Source organism: Anopheles gambiae, chromosome 2, assembly GCF_943734735.2.
Source record: "Anopheles gambiae chromosome 2, idAnoGambNW_F1_1, whole genome shotgun sequence".
In the NCBI taxonomy this organism is placed as follows: Eukaryota; Metazoa; Arthropoda; class Insecta; order Diptera; family Culicidae; genus Anopheles; species Anopheles gambiae.
This window is the reverse complement of record NC_064601.1, coordinates 35,581,862-35,604,145: the sequence shown is the minus strand read 5'-3', so window position 1 is coordinate 35,604,145 and position 22,284 is coordinate 35,581,862. Positions and strand designations below refer to the sequence as shown.

At 49.4% G+C, this 22,284-nt stretch overlaps 7 protein-coding genes across 15 annotated transcripts in view; 3 read left to right on the top strand and 4 right to left on the bottom strand.

Annotated features, from left to right (window-relative positions):
- LOC1279741 (myosin-I heavy chain) overlaps window positions 1–835 on the bottom strand; it is a 40,009-nt gene extending 39,174 nt beyond the window's left edge. For 2 of the 4 annotated variants that reach the window (XM_061648195.1, XM_061648199.1), the window contains exon 1: window positions 660–835. The gene's annotated coding sequence lies outside the window, so the exon portion shown is untranslated. Of the gene's footprint in view, window positions 1–29 lie in introns of all 4 variants that reach the window. The other 2 variants (XM_061648196.1, XM_061648198.1) reach the window with 2 other exon arrangements.
- Window positions 836–2,636: 1,801 nt separating this feature from the next.
- LOC1279745 (cytochrome c oxidase subunit NDUFA4) lies at window positions 2,637–4,107 on the bottom strand. 2 transcript variants are annotated; one of them, XM_319559.5, is made up of 3 exons: window positions 3,716–4,107; window positions 3,356–3,502; window positions 2,637–3,138 (listed from the first exon to the last, which is right to left on the bottom strand). In XM_319559.5, the coding sequence occupies exons 1-3, from the start codon at window positions 3,755–3,757 to the stop codon at window positions 3,076–3,078; spliced, it is 252 nt and encodes an 83-aa protein (XP_319559.2). In that variant the 5' UTR covers window positions 3,758–4,107; the 3' UTR covers window positions 2,637–3,075. The 2 variants fall into 2 exon arrangements, with proteins under 2 accessions (XP_319559.2, XP_061498168.1); XM_061642184.1 differs by having other exon boundaries at window positions 2,637–3,502; window positions 3,716–3,916.
- Window positions 4,108–4,841: 734 nt separating this feature from the next.
- LOC1279744 (NAD(P)H-hydrate epimerase) lies at window positions 4,842–6,241 on the top strand. Of its 2 annotated transcripts, XM_061643507.1 has the most exons (4): window positions 4,842–4,987; window positions 5,051–5,250; window positions 5,318–5,901; window positions 6,001–6,241. In XM_061643507.1, the coding sequence occupies exons 1-3, from the start codon at window positions 4,940–4,942 to the stop codon at window positions 5,871–5,873; spliced, it is 804 nt and encodes a 267-aa protein (XP_061499491.1). In that variant the 5' UTR covers window positions 4,842–4,939; the 3' UTR covers window positions 5,874–5,901; window positions 6,001–6,241. The 2 variants fall into 2 exon arrangements, with proteins under 2 accessions (XP_061499491.1, XP_061499490.1); XM_061643506.1 differs by lacking the exon at window positions 6,001–6,241 and having other exon boundaries at window positions 5,318–5,958.
- LOC1279749 (kinesin-like protein KIF17) lies at window positions 5,883–10,714 on the bottom strand. 2 transcript variants are annotated; one of them, XM_061643503.1, is made up of 4 exons: window positions 9,973–10,385; window positions 8,420–8,709; window positions 8,154–8,303; window positions 5,883–8,068 (listed from the first exon to the last, which is right to left on the bottom strand). In XM_061643503.1, exons 2-4 carry the CDS (start codon window positions 8,492–8,494, stop codon window positions 6,041–6,043), a joined length of 2,253 nt encoding a protein of 750 aa, XP_061499487.1. In that variant the 5' UTR covers window positions 8,495–8,709; window positions 9,973–10,385; the 3' UTR covers window positions 5,883–6,040. The 2 variants fall into 2 exon arrangements, with proteins under 2 accessions (XP_061499487.1, XP_319556.6); XM_319556.6 differs by having other exon boundaries at window positions 8,420–10,714.
- On the top strand, window positions 6,047–13,089 carry LOC1279750 (saccharopine dehydrogenase-like oxidoreductase). Of its 3 annotated transcripts, XM_061643504.1 has the most exons (5): window positions 10,767–11,025; window positions 11,298–11,455; window positions 11,556–12,378; window positions 12,447–12,800; window positions 12,861–13,089. In XM_061643504.1, exons 2-5 carry the CDS (start codon window positions 11,335–11,337, stop codon window positions 12,964–12,966), a joined length of 1,404 nt encoding a protein of 467 aa, XP_061499488.1. In that variant the 5' UTR covers window positions 10,767–11,025; window positions 11,298–11,334; the 3' UTR covers window positions 12,967–13,089. The 3 variants fall into 3 exon arrangements, with proteins under 3 accessions (XP_061499489.1, XP_061499488.1, XP_319555.5); XM_061643505.1 differs by lacking the exons at window positions 10,767–11,025; window positions 11,298–11,455 and adding an exon at window positions 6,047–6,103; XM_319555.6 differs by lacking the exon at window positions 11,298–11,455 and having other exon boundaries at window positions 10,772–11,025.
- A 964-nt stretch (window positions 13,090–14,053) lies between these two features.
- On the top strand, window positions 14,054–15,666 carry LOC133391732 (ruvB-like helicase 1). Its single transcript, XM_061647767.1, has one exon. It carries the CDS (start codon window positions 14,191–14,193, stop codon window positions 15,559–15,561), a length of 1,371 nt encoding a protein of 456 aa, XP_061503751.1. The 5' UTR covers window positions 14,054–14,190; the 3' UTR covers window positions 15,562–15,666.
- Window positions 15,655–21,848, bottom strand: LOC1279751 (glycine dehydrogenase (decarboxylating), mitochondrial). The gene is made up of 4 exons (XM_061647766.1): window positions 21,164–21,848; window positions 20,879–20,957; window positions 15,950–18,543; window positions 15,655–15,873 (listed from the first exon to the last, which is right to left on the bottom strand). The coding sequence occupies exons 1-4, from the start codon at window positions 21,380–21,382 to the stop codon at window positions 15,760–15,762; spliced, it is 3,006 nt and encodes a 1,001-aa protein (XP_061503750.1). The 5' UTR covers window positions 21,383–21,848; the 3' UTR covers window positions 15,655–15,759.
- Window positions 21,849–22,284: the final 436 nt, after the last annotated feature.

Below are 22,284 nucleotides of genomic sequence, written 5' to 3'. Positions count from 1 at the left end.
ACAACACTTTGCACCCGCCACAAACCTACTCTGGTTCGCCGTATGTTGCGTTACTTTGGCACTTTGTGCGTTGCTACGAAACGGGCCGTGCGCCTGCCTGCTTTGCGCCTACAGATTCAACATTTTCTTCGCTTTTCTTATCAAACGGCAAACTTCCGCTGTCGCAACTGCACGCGCGTTCCGTTTCGCTTCCTCCCAACCCCGGATTCGGGTACTGTGGAAGACGGCCGCAACACAAAACAGCCCGGGCGCGCTAGCATAAATGCGCGAAGCGTTCGCTCGAGAGACAATGCGAAAAATGTGTGCAAAGAATGTCACCTACGGCGGCTGCAATGGGCGGGTGTAGTGCGGGTCATCCTTCCTTCTCCGTTTCTGCCGTAACTGAAGGGTGCGGTTGACGCAGAACTTCCTTTTTCTACCCCGTTTCCCTAGCCCCACCCCTGTTACTGGTGTCTTCACTCTCTTTGGTTTTGATTTTTGGTTTTCCTCCTTTTCAAACGCTGCACTTTCTTGTGACTGCTTTGCAACACTTACACGCGGGCACACGTTTGTATGCCGATGGATGGCACAAGATAAACGGTCAATTCTTTTGAGCTAATGCAATCTGAAGAAGTAACACTAAATGCACACACAGAGCCGTTCTTATGTTGGTACCGTACCGTTTGAATGTTTCAGAGTTCAGGGTGCCAGCAGAAAGAAGCGAGCGTGCGGGTAGCGGATGTAGTTTTTGCCGGAACGACGACACGCACGTCCGCACGCTTCGAGGGGTCAGAGAAAACACAACCGCGCACCACGGCGCGAGCGACCAGCATGCTCTTGGCGCATAGCGCATTCGCATTTGAAAGGAGGGGAGGACGGTTTGAGCAAGCAACACGAGTCTCCGTTTTCGTCTCGCACGCGCTACTCTGCCTTGCTTACACACGCAGCAGGCTAGGGATGCAGGCTCTCTTGCTCCCTTGCACGCATGGTGAGAGCGGTTCGGTGAACTGAGCGGTAATGCGATGGCTCACTCTCTGCTCACTGGAAGCGATGGGTGAGAAGGCCGCCGACTCACTGCCTGCTGCTTTACCTGGGGCTAATGACCCAGCCTGCAAATCCCTACAACAATTCACATGATTTGTTCACGATCCTCGATTCACTCACATGGTGATAGTTCACGATCGTTTGTAGGTTGGAATTTCAACCAATTTTTGTACATAAATTCGTCAATTATTTCAAAGGTAAGGTAAGCTAGAAAAACTTAAATAGCTAGAAAAAACCGAAATAGCAAAAGAATCGACCAACGCATCTGTAGAACCAGGATTAGTTTTTGTTGCTCTTACTACAATTTATTGGACTAGGATAGATTTATTATTTTTCGTTGCTAAATTTAGTAACATAAATCACACTGCGATTCATAGCATTTAAAAAATCATTCAGTTGATGAAAATAAACTGAAATATTTAACGCAGCAAATTCGTTTAAGCGTTTTATACTCACTATAGTGAGAATTCGTTTTCATTTCTCCTCATCCAAAACGGGATACTCACGGAATTGATTGGGACAATCCAAAATGAAAATAAAGAGAGCTGCGATAGCTTAGGCAGTGCTTGTGGCAAAGATTCGTCCTATCATGAGGACAGTTAAGACATGCCCATGAACAAAATATATTTTTCTATGATTTTGAATTTCAAGGACATTTACGAGATTTATCGGCATTTTTAATGATTATCTTGTCATTATAATATAATTTATGAGAATATAATCTGGACTACTTCAACACTGATAATGTCAAAGTTCTTTAACTGCTTTAATATATTCTAAATAAGTTGTCGTACTTGCTTGTGGCAAGATGGTTAATTTGGTCTCTTTTTATCAGCTAGCCGATCTTATTGGGTAGGTTCTTTCTCTTGGTGAAATGAGAGGGAACATGTTAACCCTACGCGGGCTTGCTAGACTTCTTTACCAAACATTGCCAATCCGACTGATACTGATTGGTTGAAATCAACTAATGCATCTTCAACTGCATGCATTTCTTTCGTTTTATATATTCGATTCTGATTCAAAAGCTGTCGTTATAATCCTTGCTTTCCAATCCCTTAGTTGCCTTATTATCCAGGATAGTCTCCTTTACGCTTTGCAGGGTCATCAGTGCATTGCATTTCTTTCGTATCGATCGTAAGGTAAACTCATTGTAGCTTGCTTTTTTATACATTACTCCACATTTGCAAGCAGTGAAGGCTCTAAGCAGTCACAAGAATGTAGCGTCCAGCGGGAAGGTTGATTAAAAGATCCTCAACTGGACAAGGCACAAGATGAAAATGTAGTTCAGAGAGATGGGACCGTCATTTTTCACACGGGGATCACAGGCGGACGCCTAGTTTGGGCAGTCGCAATAGATCGCGTGTGCTCCTAGTTCCAATAACTGAAATGCACCCTTATCTTGAAATTAAGTTCACTTCAAACACATCAACTCTCGATCGTCGTGTTATGGTGGTGCTAGAAATCTCACAAGTGCAAGGTGCGCGGGCATCGAACTTGCTTGTTTACCAAATCGTTCAAAGTAAGGCAGCGAACAACAATGCCAGACAATAATCATCCATAGCCGAAAATAGATGGCCACCGCAAATAAACGTTTACATCGCTCCGTCACCGGCTTGGTTTTCAAAATCAGCAGATTTTATTTGCCGCGCAATTGGTTCCGTTTCACCACACACACACACACCCATACAGATTGGACCATATTTACAAATAAGAAGTTCTAACTGCCAACCAAACTAGAATAAGCACCAATCGTCCCGTGTCTTGTTGTTTTGGGATGGGATGTTGTTTATCCAAAGTATGCGCTTTATCACTGCGTGCTAAATGTGTTCCAATTAGTCGATCGAATTCCGTTTATCCTTTGAGTCTTTTCCAGCGGCTGCTCAAATGACAAATAATACATCTGCACTACTATAGGGGAGGGAGAATGGGCGTCCGGTGTTGTCGTTCCGCGGCCAGTTTTATTGATGCTAGGGTATATATTAGAGTGGTGATTCCCCGTCCCCATTCTATAGCCGGTGGCGCCTGTTCGGTGGCTGACAATATGCTGACACTTTAGTCGGTGTACTTCGGGGCCGGGCTGCTAATGTTGGAGTAATCCCTGACCGGAGAGTAGAACTGTACACGAGAGTGGAAAGTGGAAAGACGGTCGATATCAGTGCATTTGTTTACAACCTTCCGAACCAGAGCGAACGGTTCCATCTAATTATAAGTGGTCGCTTCAAACGAAAATAGAGCCTCCTCCTTCGCGGGACAGCCGGGGTCACCGCGGGGAGAGTGGATCGTTTTGAAATTGCTGCACCACACATTTATATAACGCAACGCGACGGGTCACCTTATGCTGCTTGGTCCGGTATTCCTCCCATGGCTCGGGGTTGTTCTTGCGGCTCCAGGTAACTTCGGGGCTCTTCAGCGCCAGACGAAGGGTGTAGAAGACGGCTCCAGCCGAACCCATCGCGATACACACGTACAGCGGGATCAGCTGCGGAAAGGAAAGGGGGCGGGGGGATGAAAGTGATTAGTAAGCACTTGTGACCAGCAGAAGAAGAAGAAGGAAAAAAACAAGAGGAACTGGGCAGAACCATTTTTCACGCCATCCATATCGTGCCCTTCCAACAAACACTCGTGACGTAACCACACAAAATGGACCAATAAGGTCGCAATTTTCACACATCACGCCAGTACGATTACCTACCGCTGGGTTTTTCTTCAAACTAGCCATCGTTAGTCCCTGCATCTTGCCGAGGATATGGGTTTTCTTGCGCTTGCAGAAAAGTACAACTTTAGGAGTGAAAAATAGTCCGACACTTCACTGGCGGAGCAAAAATGGACAATTGCGATTGCGAGCAGAAAGATTCCGTACGTCAGTCGGTCCGTGATGCGGTTTGACAGATGAATAGTTTTGAATCGGTTCGATAGAGGGACAGCGTAAGGGGGAGCTCTACTGCGTTTAAGTTTTGAATTGCACCGGCGGCATTCATATGCGTTGAAATCGCATCCACTCTAAATAATTGGCCTTATCTTAATTGGTTTCTTATCGGAGTACAGATTTAGCACACACGTTGCCAAACCGGTTTGTATGCGTTTTGCACGGATGCGTTCGATCATTGCCTTATCAGGAGATTAGCGAAAATATTCGCAAGTATAGATAACACAAAACATGGCTAGAGGGACCGAGGTGCATATCGGTTTGGCCGGGTTGTGGGGATTGTTTCCACACTGAGTCGGGTCAGGAACATATTTTTGTGAATACAGGCGGTCCCCGAGATACACGGTTATTGGGGACCGAAAACGGCCGCAAAATACCGCGTATCTCGAATTTCCGCGTAAGTCGAATCTCGTGATTTCCAGCCAAAATATCACTAATTTTCGTGCAATTTTGCAAGTGGTTCGTGGTTTTAGCCACCAAATTAATTATTTGATATGTTTCTAATGAATTGAACAGTTTTAAACCTTTTCAAATGGTATTTTACATCCGATCAATACGGAAATTATTTGGTATTTCACAATGGATGTGTCAAATCAGTACAATTTGCTCAAAGAACTGTCAAATGTAGAAAACCGCGTATCTCCAAATCCGCGTATAAGAGGTACCGTGTATCTCGGGGACCGCCTGTAGATACGAACATTAAATCAAAGCTGCAAAGTAATTTACTGATGATTTGTGGCCTGTTTGCAATAAGATAAAAAAATGGGTAAATTATTTTGATGACGTTATGGAAAAGCATATAGAGCAAAGAAAAGTAATACAATTCTAAAACATATCAATATTGGTTGTGAACTGATTTAAAACAGGAAAACTAAACTTAGAATAACCGTCCATTTTCTTTCGATTCAAAAAAGGCGATTGTTGAGCTGGCCGCTTTTGGCAGGCGGCTGTTGGTACGCAAACTGTCAAATATGTAAACAATGCGCCGGTATGTTGTTGCGAGTGATAAAGCGAAATTGTGCGCTCTTCTCGAGAGTTGTGAGTGATTTTAATGGTGTTCCTGTAGCAGAAAGGTATTTTATCATTTTTATTATATTTTAGCAAACAGTCCGACATAGCAATAAGCATATTCTGACCACTGCTAGGGCACACTACGGCACGATGAAATATCTTAACCAGCAGGAAGCGATCAGTGTCGATGAGGAACTGTTCAAAGAGTACAAGTTTAGCGTCGATCAGCTGATGGAATTGGCCGGCCTTAGCTGTGCCCATGCGATTGCCGATGCATACAGCCCCGATAGGTATAACAATATATGAACAAAGTGCATGGATTTTCGTTTTAAAAACTCATACTCGTTTGCATTGCAGTTTGATCTCAACCAAGGTTCTAATCTGCTGTGGACCGGGCAACAACGGAGGCGACGGATTGGTAGCCGCACGACATCTCTCGTTGATGAGCTTCGTACCGTACGTGTACTATCCGAAGCGAACCGACAAGGAGCTGTTTAAAAATCTCCAACATCAGGCCGAATCGATGGGCATCACCGTATCGGTGGACTGTCCGGCCGGCGAATGGGTGGAGGCAGAGTTTGGTCTGATTGTGGATGCGTTGTTTGGGTTCAGCTTTAAACCACCGGTACGGGAGTCCTTCCGGCCGATCATGGAGGTTCTGCAAAAGACGAAGCTTCCGATCGTAAGCGTCGACATACCGAGCGGCTGGGACGTAGAGTTGGGCCCCCAGACGGACTGTGATATAACGCCGGACTGTCTAATTTCGCTGACGGCTCCGAAACTGTGCGCCAAACATTTGGTAAACGCCAAGCACTATCTTGGTGGACGGTTCGTGCCCGGCAAGGTGGAGGAAAAGTACGCAATGAATCTGCCCGCATACAAGGGCCGTGATCTGTTTGTGAGACTATGCTAATGCAATTGGTTAACAGGAGCTTTCAAAGGTAATTGTTTATTATACAAAAGAAAAGACGGTAAATAAAATATTAATCAAATAACAATCTCTCTCAAAATCTCTTCACATGTTCTCCAAAACACGAAAGCGTAATAGCGCAACACAACGGTCACCCATCCTCATCGTCATCATTTTTGCAAAGATCGCCACCCACTTTTGTACACCAGCTCGGCGGCCCGCCGCGGCCGAAAGTAAGTCATCGCAACGTCCTCTATCTTCGGAAAGGGATTGCTGTTGGTGCTTTTGCTGAGGAAATCACCTTTGCGCTGCTGCTGCTCGTCCGGCGGCTTCCGGTCGTGCTGCTGGAATTCGGGCAATTTGGCAAGAAACATGGTGGAGCTGCGCTCCAACCGACCCGGTGCCGTAAGGGACGTTTGGCTTTCGCGCCCATTCAACTTCCCGGGCGATGAAACATCCGACGGTGGTGGTGAAGGTGCTGGCGGTGGCGTTTCTGCCGGCGGTAAGCGCAACCTTAGCAGCGTATCATCCGGCAACCGCCACTTGCGCAAATCATCGTTCCACTCCGATTCGCGCTCCAAACACTCCAGATTCCAGTATCGGCCATCCTTACGCAGCACGGGCATTGCCTTTTGAAAGACGGTCTCGTAAAACAGAACCTTCTTCTCGAGCAGCCGTATCGTGGCCAGATAGTCGTCCCGTTCGCGCTGAAACTCGCCCTGAATGTCGGACACTTCCTGCTCGAGCAGTTTGGTGCGCCTGCGCAGGGCCCTTATCTGCTCGTAGCGCACCTTGAGCTCCTGCTGTATGTCGGAGTAGTGGCCCTGGAGCAGATCGCGATCCGCCGACTGCTCGATCCGCCCGAGGGCCTGGGCCAGTGCGTTGATCCGCTTCTCGGACGCCAGCTTGTTGCGGTACCGCTTCTCCTTCAGCTGTATGTCGTTCGCTCGCTCGCCCCCGATCAGTGCGTCCTTGATTTGCTTGATGCGATCGTAGATTTCCTTACGATCCCGCCCGGCAAGGGCCACGGCCGGTGTATTTTGCCGAAGCTTCTCGGCGTCCGCTGCTTGCTGCCGGCTCGAGGTGAGCAGCTGCATTTGCTGCTCGTAGTACGCCTTTATCTTCTCGATATCCTTCACCAGCTCCTGTTTGGCGATCCTTTGCTGCTCGTACTCGCGGCGCAGATGCGTCACCTCCTGATCGTACTGCGATCTGAGTGCTTGCTTTTCCGCATCCAACCCGTTCGCGTCGTAGTGCCCATTTACCGCGGCCGGTGGGGTACTTCCCTCGCCCTTTAACAACTCCTTGAGACGCATAATCTCCTGCTGGTACTCGCGCAGCATCGTATCCTTCGGATCCTCGTTCACGCGCGGCTTGTTGGCAATGTTTTTCGCCCTGCTAGCGTACCGCAACGTGGACAGCGTTTCGTCGTAGTTGTAGTCGGCCGGCGAGATGCACGCTATCATCAGCGTTTTCGTATTGCCCCCCAGCGAGTCCTGCAGCAGCCGCGTAAGCTTCGAATCCCGGTACGGAATGTGTCTCGTTTTGCCATCGACCAGTGCCGATATGACGTTGCCGAGCGCGGACAGTGAAAGATTGATCTTTGTCGCCTCCTTCAACCGGTCACCCGTGGCGCCGGTTTTGCTCTGCCGTTCCGATCCCGCCAGATCGACCAAATTCAGCTTGCCGCGCTTGATCGCTACCCCGCTATCCCCTTCCACGCTGGTCGACATCTGCTCCAGGCTGATGCTGAAGATGGAGTGCGAACGGGAGCTTTCGATGTTCATGAGCGTTGCACCGACCATCCGATTCTTTGCACCGGCCTCCAGCAGCTCGATGCACTGCTTCATCCCGTGCACGGTGTGCAGGGAAAGGTTCTGCACCATCACGCCCTCCCCAGGCACTTCCTTGATCTGTAAGGTGCTGGCCGTTGCGGCGGGTGACTGCGGCTGCAGCAGGTCCCGTATCGTTTCGTTGTAAATCTCCAGATAGCTAACCAGCACCAGATAGCGCACCTCGCTGGCCAGCGAGATCGCTTCGAAGATGTGCTCGAACGAGCGCGGTATGATGCCGATGTTGTTCGCATTGTTCGGATCGGCCGCGGACAGGTTGTAGGTCGTCCCTTGCATCGTGTGCGATTTGCCGCAACCCGTCTGACCGTAGGCAAATATCGTGGCATTGTATCCTTCCAGGACGCTCTGAAGGGTGAAATCAAAAGGAAATGGAAACGTTAGGACGATTCGGCACCCCCCCCGGTTCACTGTACAGGATGCATCAGCTTACCTCCACCAGCGAGTAGCAAATGTCGCTGTAAATGTTCTCCGTCGTTGCCGCATAACCGTACGCATTGTCGAACTGGAACGATTTCTGCGACGCGTTCGGATCGTTCGGATTGTCTAGATTTACCAATGAGTTGTCGATTTGTATAACGCTCTGGAAAAGAAACCAACGCGGGAGCGGGGTGGGGGGAGGGGAGGAGGGTAAGTACAACCTAATTGAATCTCTTAACCGTTTGTTGCATCGGCTCTAATTCTCCTTCTTCATCGTACCTTGCAGTTTGATTGCTGTTCCCGCTTGTTCATCGGCCGGCACCGCACTACCACCTTCACGTTCTCGCCCATCATCGGCCGCTCTGTAGTGAAACTAACGAATCGCCGCTTGGTGGGTGAATAATTTAGCACGGCATCATATTTGGCTCCATTTGACCGGGTCAGGAGGGGGAGGGGCCGATTGTTAGTGGCGCGTTTGTGAAAACTGACGAACCGTTCGGCGTAATAACGAGCGAGAAGAAATGCTGCTGCACGCCATTTCCGCTTTCCGTGTGCGTGTTACATCTAGCCTGCAATAGGACATAGGACGACTGTAGGTGAAAGGCTACACAGTGCTTTAGAAATTATCGTTAGCCGAATGGGTTTCGCTTTGTTACAGCGGTCCGGTTACGGGTGGGTTGATGATAGATCACCTCTGATTACATAGGACCGAAGCCACTACCCGTACACTATGTTAGTGTACTGTAAATGCCTTTAAAGTGGCGTGTTTTTTAATACCGAAAAGGAACGTTGGGAGACACATTTGCGTCACTCTACGCTGTACAATTTTGAAAACCACGCATGTGTGTTTTTACTGTTTGTTAAATAGTTTGCCGTAAATATTTGTTCAATGGAATATGGAAAAAGGGTAAACATTAGCATTCCCATGTACACGAATCCGATGGATCGGGAAATCCATTATAGATATAGGTCAAGGTTGAACGATTCCCCGTAAACGAAAGTACAGGCGATAGACACACAGGCGCGTGGGGTAGATAAATGTTTAGTAAAAAAAATCGAAACATATTTCTAGCGATTATCCATTCCCCACATTCTAGTGCTGCAAATGGATTTCAAACTATTTTTTTTGTTCACCGCATTGGTGCAAAAAGAAAAACGAAACGAAATCAATCATTTAAACACAATCCCCATCCGACCCGACCACCCACCGGTCACGCGATTTTAGACTTGGATGGACGCTTGGTGGACTTTCCCTATGACTAAGTGTCGGGTGCCCCCTATCATCTGCTCGCCATTGACCTTGAACCTCTAAGGGTATGGAAAATGATTAAGCAAAACAAAACAAAAGAAATGGAAAATCGTCATTGTCGCCGTTTGCTAATGTTCCTGTGTGGGTCTGACGATTCAATGAACGGAGCCGCTTATCCGGATGGTGCGAGGCATTTTTCCACGAACCCTCTTCTAGTTCCTTGTTTATCTTTCCGTTCGTTCCCTCTCCACGCACCAGCAACCTCTGGAACGTTCGATTCCGCCGATGCCACCCGGCTGATAATATACATACGGGAATGCTGTGACGGGGAGGGAGTCGGTATAAATTATAAAACGTGTACCGCCGATCATCAGTCATTATTAGTTCCTGCTATCCTTTTCCTGTCCGCTTGGCATTGCTGCCGAGTTGAAGAGGGAGCGCGCCTACGAGCCCAATAGAGGAGCCTTTGCGCGATGGGGTTTGTTATGGTGTCCCCGTCACCAACGCGACACAAATGCTCTCACACTTTGATTATTATTTTCAATTAAAACACTGTAATATTTTGAAACACCTCTTCACCTACACTTTATCTAGTTTTCCTCGAAACGTGTGTACTGCAGTGTACACACTCCGGTAGGACCAAACTTTTCCAAACTCCTCAGTTCAACGAACTTTCAGCCAAGTTCAACAGATTGCGTGTTATGGCCGGTAGAACCGATTGTCGATTGATGAGATGAATACGCACTTTTCCGAACACGAAAGAAGAAGAAGAAGGGAGAAAGAAACACGAACCCGATCGACACGTTTGCACGGGTTTGACGGAGAACCGTTATCCTTACGCGACGCACCGTGGACAACTGAACGATGTCGAGCTGGTAGGAAGCTCTCTGGGTCCTTTCCTGTCGTTGGGTTCGAAAACTAGCTGCGCATGTTCCGCGTTATGGAATGTTTGGGAAGGTGGACAGTTGACATTGTGATACATAAGACTTCGGTGTCGGTGCTGTTGTTGCTTTGTTCACCTTACCTTGTACACATGTCCAGCACACGTGTTTCCGTTGTTGTTGTCCTGGCAGCCGGTTCGATCGGGGGGGTTTGTGAATTATGCTGTTTATGTTTTTGCGCTGCTGGGGTTTTTTTTACTATTATCTGCAGTGATTGAGAAGACACAAACCTTTTTATTGAGAAGTTCAGCTCCATTCTAAAACATGTTTAGCCTAGGTCAGTTCTTCGTCACGTGTTTCTGGACGGAATTTCTGATTTTTGGCATTGTGATGTGATAACACACTTTGAATTTATGTTCATCTTTTTAGTCATAAAGCATTAAAAAAAAATTTAATTTAATTTCCATAACATCTAATATTTTTTAAATTTAAATTCAATCTCAACATCGAGAGATTCCTTCAGCGCAACCACCCTGTATAGGGCATTTAACTTTTGGACTCGACGAATCTGCGCTTGTTTATCTCCCTGTCCCTGGGCTCATGTGCGATTACATACTGTACATAGCGCCGAGCATACCTAGCTGACAGACGGATTTTTTGGACAGCAGCGTAAAGTTCGGTTGTGAAATTGCTCCATCGCGTTTGGGGGTAGAAAAAGTAATACAGAACGATTGGGCTTTAGTAAATTAACTAAGGTAAGCAAGATTTGAGCCGCGGTGAAGTGATATTCACGATGAACAAGCAGGAATTATGTGGTGATCCAAGGAGCACTATGTGTTTTTATACGTGTTGCTATGGTAGATGATTCGTAGCTAGTGCTAGTGTGCAGGCTTGTTTTGGTGGACAGCATCATTCATATGTGATGCTTTTTAAAAAGGGGATGTGATGTATGTGATGCTTTTTTTGCTTCTACTGAAATACCTTATTTTAATAATAAGCTAAATTAATGATATTCTTTTGTTTTAAGATTATCACGAAATTTATTTGCCGCTACTTACCCAAGAATGACTCTCCTCCCCATCGTCATCCCTTTGCTCGCCGTCCAACCACTTTTACTCTTCCCGCTCGTTCTCCCACTCAGAATGTCAGCTGCCTGGACCAAAAAAGCCTGCACAAAGCCCACTGGTGATGTGAAAAAAAAAACAAACATAGCGGTCAAAGTCGCTACACAACTTTACGTTTAATGACATGAGATTAAACTCTTTCTTTTCTTTTTCTTTTTCAGCAATGAACATGGAACGTCGGCTCGATGTAATAATTTTCGGAGCAAGTGGATTTACTGGCAAGTATGCCGTGCTCGAAAGCGTGAAGCTGTTGGCCAACATGAAGTGGGGCATTGCTGGCCGTAGCCAGAACAAGCTGCAAGACACGCTGAAAGAGATTGGCGAAAAGGCCAAGACCGACCTGTCGCACGTACCGATCGTGCTGGCGGACGTTAACAATCAGGACTCGCTGATCAACATGGCACGGGACTGTCGGGTGATCGTCAACTGCTGCGGTCCGTATCGATTGTACGGTGAGCCGGTGCTAAAGGCATGTCTAGCCGAACGGACGCACCATGTGGACGTGAGCGGGGAGCCACAGTTCCTCGAAGGCATGCAGCTAAAGTACCACGAGGCAGCGAAGGAGAAAGGCATTTATCTAATATCGGCCTGCGGGTTCGACAGCATTCCGGCCGACATGGGTACGGTGTTTCTGGAGCAGCAGTTCGATGGTGTGGTCAACTCGGTCGAGAGTTACATCGTGTCGAAGCAGACGGGCCGCCGGGAGCTGGGCGCGATTCACTACGGAACGTGGGCATCGGCCGTGCATGCGATTGCGAACATGAACGAAGTGGGCGAAATTCGGAGGAAGCTGTTCGCGAAGAAAATGCCCGACGTGAAACCGAAGCTTCCGGAGCGGCCGACGCTTCATCGCTCGGAGCAAGGGAATAAGTGGTCGCTACCGTTTCAGGGTGCGGATCGATCTTGTGTCGCACGAACGCAGCGCTTTTTCTACGAGACGGAAAACAAACGTCCCCTGCAAATGAGGGCTTACATTTCGTTTGGGTAAGAGGTCATCTTGTGATCGCCACGCCCGATTGGCAATAATGATTCGTTGCACCTTTTTTCGACAGTGGATTAGCCGAAGCGTTGGCTGTGTCGTTTGTGGGAGCGATCTTTTGGATGATGGTAAAGACGAACTTCGGCAGACAGATGCTGCTGAACCACCCGAAACTGTTTTCGTTCGGTATGGTGTCTCACGAGGGCCCGAGCGATGAAGCCATGAACAACACGCACTTTGCGCTTTACTTCGAGGGTAAGGGCTGGGAGGAGAAGCTGGCCAGCCCGGAGGACAAGTATACGACCCCGCCGAACAAGGTCATTCGAACGAAGGTGGCTGGCACAAATCCGGGCTATGGTGCAACGTGTGTTGCGTTGGTGCTTTGCGGTCGCACCATTCTGGAGGAGAGCGATAAAATGCCTGGAAGGTAGGAAGGGACGCGATGCGAGAAGGAGTTCATTTACATTAACGCATCTTTTCTTTGTAGTGGTGGTTTTCTGACCCCAGGAGCAGCTTTTGCCAAGACAAACTTGATCAACGAGCTATGCAAGAACGGATTCACTTTTGAAGTGCTGTCGACAGCAAAGCTGTAAATACGCTCCATACGGAAGAGCAGGAAAATTTGGGCTGTTTGGGCAATATTAGCATTTAAAGAACAACATTTTACCTCACGTGGTGGTTTTTTTGGTTTAAAAATATATTTGGTTCGGTAAACCGACAAATAACTTGTAGAGTTATTCTATAAATCTATCAATCCAGAAGCTGGTGCTCTCGGGTCGCAGTCTGACACGAAACGTCAAATAGAGAGCTGTCAAAGTTGTTTATCCACCCGCAGGGCAAGACGAGCTTTTTGGCGGTCAAAAACATTATCTGATCCATACTCGCGGTGCCGAAAATAGGAACACAGCCTGCCAAAAATAGAAACAAACTGCCGAAAATAGGAGAAAAACGCCCTAAACTCTCTTGAATAGCTTTTCTCCGAAAGAGTATGTTGCTGAGCGAGCCGAGCATTCACATTGTTAGCTATTGCAAAATGGTTTAATAATGCGATACTTACTATCTCTCGATGTATCTGAAGGTCTAAAGTCATACATACTGAAAACCAATGTTAGCTTTTTCACAAAAAAACTTGAACTCACTGGTTGAACTTCGATTCCCTGCCAACTATTGAATATGTGTTTTTTAGTTGGCACGTTTTTCCATACAAAAATAAATCTGAAATTTTTCTCGGCAAGCCATGAGATTTTTGTGAAATTTTCAAAAACCTGGTTTTCCATACAAACGCATGCTTTTCAATTAAGCTGTCAACCAACTATCGAGCGTTCAACTAAAAAGCATGCCAACTAAAAAGCGTTCAACTATTGAATTCTTACTGTATTTCTAAAAAATGGCTTTGAAACGGCAAATAAAAAATATCATAATATATAACGATAGTTTATCAATCAAAATAACATCACTTTTATGAAAAGCAATATAAATTGAATCAGCAGTTTTTGTGAAATTGCTTCACTAATCTGCCGAAAACTGGTACAATTACCGTATTTGGTTCGGTATCGGTTCGGTACCGGCACACACGTTGCAGAGTTATTCTATGAATCTATCAATCTAGAAGCTGGTGCTGCCAGGCCGCTATCTGACACGAAACGTCAAACAGAGAGCTGTCAAAGTTGTTTATCCATGGATGCTAGCACGCGCACGCGATACACCAAGGAAACGGCCAAACGGACAACGGCGTTTACCGGCAGTAAATACGCCAGAAAATCGATCAGAGTAGTCCTGTACTCGCGCAAGTGACCCGTCTCCACCCAGTTTCCACAATGAAGATTGAAGAGGTAAAAAGCACGGTGAAAACCCAGCGCATTGCCGCCCACAGCCACGTGAAGGGGCTCGGGCTGGACGAGAATGGTGTGCCGCTCCAGATGGCTGCCGGGCTGGTCGGTCAAAAGGACGCCCGCGAAGCGGCCGGCGTCGTGGTCGATCTGATCAAGTCGAAGAAAATGTCCGGCCGCGCGCTGCTGCTGGCTGGACCGCCCGGCACGGGCAAAACGGCCATCGCCCTAGCGATTGCCCAGGAGCTCGGCAACAAGGTGCCATTCTGCCCGATGGTCGGCTCGGAAGTGTTTAGCAGCGAAATCAAAAAGACCGAAGTGCTGATGGAAAACTTCCGCCGCTCGATCGGGCTGCGCATCCGCGAAACGAAGGAGGTGTACGAAGGCGAGGTGACCGAGCTGACGCCGGTCGAGACGGAGAACCCGATGGGCGGGTACGGCAAAACGATCAGCAACGTGGTGATCGGGCTGAAGACGGCCAAGGGCACCAAGCAGCTCAAGCTCGACCCCAGCATCTACGAGACGCTGCAGCGCGAAAAGGTCGAGGTCGGTGACGTCATCTACATCGAGGCAAACAGTGGCGCGGTGAAGCGCCAGGGCCGCAGCGACAACTTTGCCACCGAGTTCGATCTCGAGACGGAGGAGTACGTGCCGCTGCCGAAGGGTGAGGTGCACAAGAAGAAGGAGGTGGTGCAGGACGTGACGCTGCACGATCTGGACGCGGCGAACGCCCGACCCCAGGGCGGCCAGGACGTGCTGTCGATCGTGGGCCAGATGATGAAGCCGAAAAAGACGGAAATCACGGACAAGCTGCGCACGGAGATTAACAAAATCGTGAACAAATACATCGACCAGGGCATTGCCGAGCTGGTGCCGGGCGTGCTGTTCATCGACGAGGTGCACATGCTCGATCTGGAGTGCTTCACCTATCTGCACAAATCGCTCGAATCGGCCATCGCACCGATTGTCATTTTTGCCACCAACCGCGGCCGCTGCGTGATCCGCGGCACGGACGATATCATCTCCCCGCACGGCATTCCGCTCGATCTGCTGGATCGGTTGCTGATCGTGCGCACCGCCCCGTACAACACGAGCGAAATGGAACAGATCATACGGCTGCGGGCCCAGACGGAGGGGCTGAACGTGGAGGACGCCGCCATCCAGGCGCTGAGCGAGATCGGGTCCAACACGACGCTGCGGTACGCGGTGCAGCTGCTGACGCCGGCCAACCAGACGAGCAAGGTGAATGGGCGCACGCAGATCACCAAGGACGACATAATGGACGTACATTCCCTGTTTTTGGACGCGAAGCGGTCGGCCAAGTTCTTGCAGGAAGAAAACACCAAGTACATGATGTAAAGCGCACCTTTTCTTATCCATCGACTCTAATCGAGCCCCTTTATCAAGATTACTAATTGTAAAGCATCAGACAGGAAATAAAACAACCGAGCGTTCCGTACAGTACTTAAATATGTTTTAATGGTTGGTTTTTGTGCAGGGTAGAGGATGTTTCTTTTGTTTTTTTTTTACAGAGAAGACGAGGACCGAAGGAACGCTTTACTCGTAATCCGGCACCATCGGGGGACAGGTGCAGACCAGATGCTTGTCGCCGTACAGATCATCGATGCGTCCCACAGTGGGCCAGATTTTCGTTTCCGGCTTGACGAAGGGCTGTAAAAGAGAGGGAGAGAGAGAGAAGGTAAAGCCACTTGCGCTTCAACCACACTGCACCGCCGCCGTTACTTACTGCTGGGAACGCACCGAGCTCCCGCGGATACGGCCGGTTCCACTCCGACGAGATGGTTTGCTTCTGCGTGTGCGGTGCCATCTTGAGCGGGTTCACCCGCACATCCAGCCGGCCCTCCTCGATGTCCCGGATCTCCTTGCGGATCGAAATCATGGCCTCGCAGAACCGGTCCAGCTCCTCCTTGTCCTCCGACTCGGTCGGCTCGACCATGAGCGTACCGGACACCGGCCAGGACATGGTCGGCGCATGGAACCCGTAGTCCATCAGCCGCTTCGCAATGTCGACCGCCTCCACGTTCGCCGTCTTCTTGAAGTCGCGCACATCGATAATGAACTCGTGCGCCACCAGCCCCGTCTTCGGATCGGTGTACAGCGTTTTGTAGTGGTTCTCGAGCCGCTTGGACATGTAGTTCGCGTTCAGGATGGCGACCTGCGTCGCCCGGCGCAGCCCCCGGCCCCCCATCAGCTTGATGTACGACCACGAGATGGGCAGAATGGCCGACGAACCGTACGGCGCGGCACTGACCACACCGAAGCTCTGGCCATCGTTCTCCGGGTGCGGATCGATGACCGGGTGCGTCGGCAGGAACGGCGCCAGGTGAGCTTTCACCCCGATCGGTCCCATGCCGGGACCACCGCCGCCGTGCGGAATGCAGAACGTTTTGTGCAGGTTCAGATGGGACACGTCGCTGCCGAAGTCGCCCGGCCGGCACAGACCCACCTGCGCGTTCATGTTCGCCCCGTCCAGGTACACCTGGCCGCCGTGCCTGTGTACCAGCTCGCACACCTCCACCACGTTGTCCTCGAAGATGCCGTTCGTCGAGGGGTAGGTCAGCATCAGGCAGGAAAGATTGTCCGAATGCTGCTCCACCTTCTCCTTCAGATGCTCCATGTCCACCACGCCGGTCGCACTGTTCACCCGGATCGCTTCCACCTTCATGCCCGCCATCTGGGCCGAGGCCGGATTCGTACCGTGCGCACTGACCGGGATCAGACAGATGGTGCGGTTCTGCTCCCCGCGCGACTCGTGATAGCTGCGGATCGCGCGCAATCCGGCGTACTCGCCCTGCGCCCCACTGTTCGGCTGGAACGAGATCCGATCGTACCCGGTGATCTCGCACAGGTCCTTCTCCAGCTCGGCAAACATCTGCATGTAGCCGCGGGCCTGTTCGCGCGGCGCAAACGGGTGGATTTCGGTGAACTTCGGGAACGAGCACGGGATCATCTCGGTGGTCGAGTTGAGCTTCATCGTGCACGACCCGAGCGGTATCATCGAGTGGACGAGCGAGATGTCCTTGTTCTCCAGCTGCTTCATGTACCGCACCATGCGCGACTCGCTGTGGTGCTTGTTGAACACCGGATGCGTCAGGAACGGGGACGTGCGTCGGAACTGCGTTCCGTGGATGGTGCGCCCGGTGGCTTGCGGATCCGCCACCGCACTGTCCAAATCGGGACACCCAAACACCCACAGCAGATCGGCAATGTCGGACGTTTTGACCGTTTCGTCCATCGACACACCGATCGAACCGTCCTCGAAGTAGCGCAGATTGATCTTCTTCTGCTCGGCCCGGCCCCTAATCTCGGCCGTCGTCGCGCCGCCCCCGGGCACCACGTGCAGCGTGTCGAAGAACGCTTTGTTCAGCTGCTGGTGACCCGCCCGCTCAATCCCGGCATTCAGCGTGAGCGCACAGTTGTGCACCCGGTTGGCAATGTTCTTCAGCCCCTCGGGGCCGTGGTAGATCGCGTACATCGCGGCCATGTTGGCGAGCAGCGCCTGGGCGGTGCAGATGTTGCTCGTCGCCTTATCCCGCCGGATGTGCTGTTCGCGCGTCTGCAGCGCCAACCGGTACGCATCCTCACCGTCCATGTCGCGCGTCACCCCAATCATGCGGCCCGGTATCAAGCGCGTCAGCTTCTGGCGGCAGGCGAAGAACGCCGCATGCGGACCACCGTACCCGAGCGGTACGCCCAGCCGCTGGGCCGACCCGATCGCAATGTCCGCCCCGAACTCGGCCGGCGGGCGGAGCAGCGTGAGGGCGAGCAGATCCGTTGCCACCACCACGAGCGTACCGTTCTTCTTGCAGTCCTTCGACACCTGCTCAAAGTCCTGCACGTCCCCGAACGTGTCCGGGTACTGCATCAGCACGCCCGAGATTTCATGGTCGCCGAAGTCGATCTCCTTCACCGAGCCGAACACGACCTCGATGCCGAACGCTTCCAGGCGCGTCTTTACCACCGCAACCGTCTGCGGGTGCAGCTTGCGCGATAGGAACACCTTGCGGCGCTTGTTGTGGCGGAAGCAGAGACTCATCGCTTCGGCCGCAGCCGTACCCTCGTCGAGCAGGGAGGCGTTCGCGATCTCCAGCCCGGTCAGATCGGTGACGAGCGTCTGGAAGTTGAGCAGCGACTCGAGCCGGCCCTGGCTAATCTCCGGCTGGTACGGCGTGTACTGCGTCGTCCAGCCCGGGTTCTCGAACACATTGCGCAGTATCGGGTGCGGCACCAGGCAGTTGTGGTAGCCCATGCCGATGTACGAGCGCCAGATCTCATTTTGGTCGCTAATTCGCTGGATCCGTTCGATCAGCTCGTGCTCGTCTGGGAGTGGTGGAATGAATACCAAAAAAAGAGAATGAAAAAAAGATGAAAAATAAGTACAAAACAAATACAATCAGTGCAAAAAGTATTCGTTTAGCTGAATATTTTACCGGAAAAGACTAATTTTGGCCACAATAAACATAGGGCGATAAAAGTAATGATGAGATTTGATAAAGGAAACATCAATACACACGTATTGGTAAAAAATAATCATTAAAATAGTACATTAGCAACCAAAATACATGAAAAACTAAAAAAAAGTCGTTTGATGGGCACGCAAAAAACAATACGTAAACATGAATTATTTGTTATTATTATCAATTTGCTAGAGACTTCCTTCTAACTGAATGCATTTCTGTTGTTGCAATTGCACTTCGAGCGGTCAGAGAGGCACTAAAGGTGGGGGAATTTAATGAATGGAGCATGATCGCGAAGATAGTATCTTAATCCTATGCATAACCTATCCTACCCATTTTTGAAGGTTACAAAACATATGGGAGGCCTCATTCCTTCATTTGATCAGCGTTTGGCTATTTTTCTGACACTAATTTTGTGTCAAACTGTCACCCATAGCAACCATTCTTTACCGTTTATCTAACGAAAGAAGCGGTTTAATGTCCACAAAATCAAACATAACCCAAGATTTAGAGCATTTTATGATGACCAATAAGATCAGGAGAAAAGATGGATCACATTTAATTGATGGGCCATGTTGCATTTCATTGTAGCTGGTCGTGTTATGGCTTGAATGATTGTGTTGTTACAAAAATGTTTTGTTTGAATAGTACTTGTTGTAATCTAGCAATCGTCTAATTGGCAAACGTATATGTAGATCACAGTAGTCTATGACCACATACCGGATTAGTTAGTTGTAATAAAACCTTCAGTAAAAACAGACGTCTTTGATACCACACCCCAAATCTGGTAAGGAGCATCCAATAATTTGAAAAATTCGTTTCAAATTAGGCTCTACTAGCATATTAAAACAAGTTTAACACGTCAAGGTCATGCGGCCGCCGTCTACTATAGCGAAAACAGTCTACTAAGATGCAGCAGCAAAATCTCGTGTAACGGTCGCACCATTGTGTCATTACACCAGGGCTCAGTGAGGAAAATTGAGCGAGAAAAATGATTCAAATTGATAGGAAACGAGATGCGTAAATATATATTCTTGCAGTTTTTAAGTACTTTGAGTCCCAGTTCTGAGAAATTGTACTTAAAAAGTACCACATGGTTCAAAGTGAGTCGAGCTGGAGAATATACAGAGCATTGTCATTTGCCCAAAATACCAAACTAGCTGAAATCAAACTGATGAAAATGTTTTAATAGACTCTCAATATAATATCAGGTAGCAATTGTTCAAAGGAACTTAGGCACATGGCAATATTTCTTCCAGAGATTAATTGGTACAAGTCTTGTAAGATGAGTGGGTTAAAAATACGCCCTTTTTAAGGTTCCAATCAGTTATCGCGTTGGTCAAGTAGTGACTAATAGTCACAAATGCAATCAGAAACAAGATCAAAACACAGACAGGTTTTGATTCCTTTGTTTTCTTACACACATTACGCCAAAAGGCTGATAGACGAATACTTTTTGCGCGCCAATCAAATGACTTTTTTTTAAGTAATAGTTGTTAATGCACTATTTTAATGGTTATTTTCTAGCAAAACGTGTGTATTACTGATCCCTTTATCAAACCTTATCATTACCTTTATGCCTGTTGCGGCCAAAATTCAACTTTTATGTAAAATATTCAGCTAGACGGATACTTTTTGGACTGACTGTAAGTAATACACGCAACATTCAATGGCTGCAGCTGATAGAGAGAGAGAGTGAGAGAGGGGAGTAGGGGGCTTATCGCTCTGCCTCGCCCGCGTTGACCCGAGCCATGCGTAGCGCTTCCGTGGGGGTCAATCGGTTAGCGTTGTAGAGCGGGCGGACGCGCGTGTTTGTGCTATTATCAACGAAACGAAAGGATTCACAAACAACGGAGACCCAAATCGGAAAACGTCATCGTTGCCATAGAGCCCGAAGCACGCTCGTTCGCTTTCGCTTTCAGCCAGTGAGAAGGGCCTTGAGAGCGCCTACTACGTCGAGTCAGCAACGTCGTGCCCGTTGTTTGCGGGTTGATCTTTCGCCTTCACGGGGTTATCAGTGCAGGGAAAACACACACATACACTACAGCTAATCGATCGATGCCATGACGCGTACGCGATCCCCCTTGCGAAGGAGCCGCATGGTGTCTGAGTCGCGCAAGGAGGCGCGGTTACTGTGCCGGTGCCGACATATCGCTGGAAGTTGTGAAATTCTTCCAAACACCGCTCCCAATACTCACTCAAGGGGTCTTCGATGTTGAGGATGCGCTTGAATTTGATTGCATCCGGGACGGCCTTCTCGGACAGCTCATCCAGCGACTGGTGGTGGCGGGAAAGAGATTAAAAAGGGAAGTTTGTTGTTTTGTTAATCGTTGCCACAATGTAGCATCATTCACAGTCCTGTCGGAAGAGCACACACACACACACACACACGTAACCACACTCATTCACACAAACAAACAAACATACACACACACACTTCATATCAGCGCTTCAAGACACAACCGCGCGCGCGCAATAATCACCTTGAATCCGATCGAGTTCAGCATGGTAACGACGTCAGTTTTGCGCGGCCCAATGTGGCGCGAGGCAAAGTCCGGCTTGTTCGGGAACAGCTCCTCCACCGTGGCAAGATAGCGCTGGAGCTGCAGGCTGGCGGTGGCCAACCGGGGTGCTAGCAGACCGCCGATGCGGCTGTAACCCTGCCGCAGCTGCTGCCTGCTCAGAACGATTGTGCGCTGCATTGTGGTATTTGCGGGATGGAACGTTCTTGTACGTCTTGAAGTGGTAGTACCCGGGTTTTAGTGAGATGCTGCTTCCGTTGTGTCAGAGTGCTTATCGCATTGCACAATAACACCAGCACCTTTGCACCAACAGTTGCAAATGTTGAGGTATAGTCGCACAATTTCTTTCACCCTTTCTTAAAGGAGGCTCGTCTTTTCATCACACCACTGCTGCGTAAGCCAACCACAAACGCAAAACGACACCCTGGAGTGCCGGTCCGGACCGCCTAATCGAACGTACTGAGCACGCATCCGGCCATCGGAGGCAGCTTATATACCGGATGCGTGGCTTATCAATGGAGCAGGAAAACACGACCCGACACGATCACTTCGACCGATCAGCTCCGAATGATTAAAGCGGCTCGAGATGGGGAACGTTCCAGGTCTGCAGGCTGGGTCCGGGTCCGCAGATTGTTGTGACCGTCGGGGAGTAACCGAAAAATCGGCATGGCCGCGGGACTACGGTACGACTACAGTGTGTAGTACTAGTAGCGGCCGCGGCATGATAAGCCAAATCATCCCCTACGCGGATGATAGATGACGTTTACTCCCGGGGCGTGTTACGGCGTATCACGTGACTTTGCCATCGCCTGGGAAAGGGAAGCTGGATGGGTGGGGAAAGAATTGCCGTGTCGTTTCGGAAAAAAAAGGTCAAATGATTTGGAGTGTCGGGTTATCAGGACAGTTGTTCCGGCCCAACGGCTTAATCACACATTTGGATGCGATGAATTTTTTCCCCTTTTTTGCTTTCTTTCTTTAGTACACCGAGAGAGAGAGATAGAGAGATGCGAGAAATGCAATAGACTCTCTTACACACACACACACATTTCGTCAGTTTTTCGTGTATATTTTCTCTAGTATTG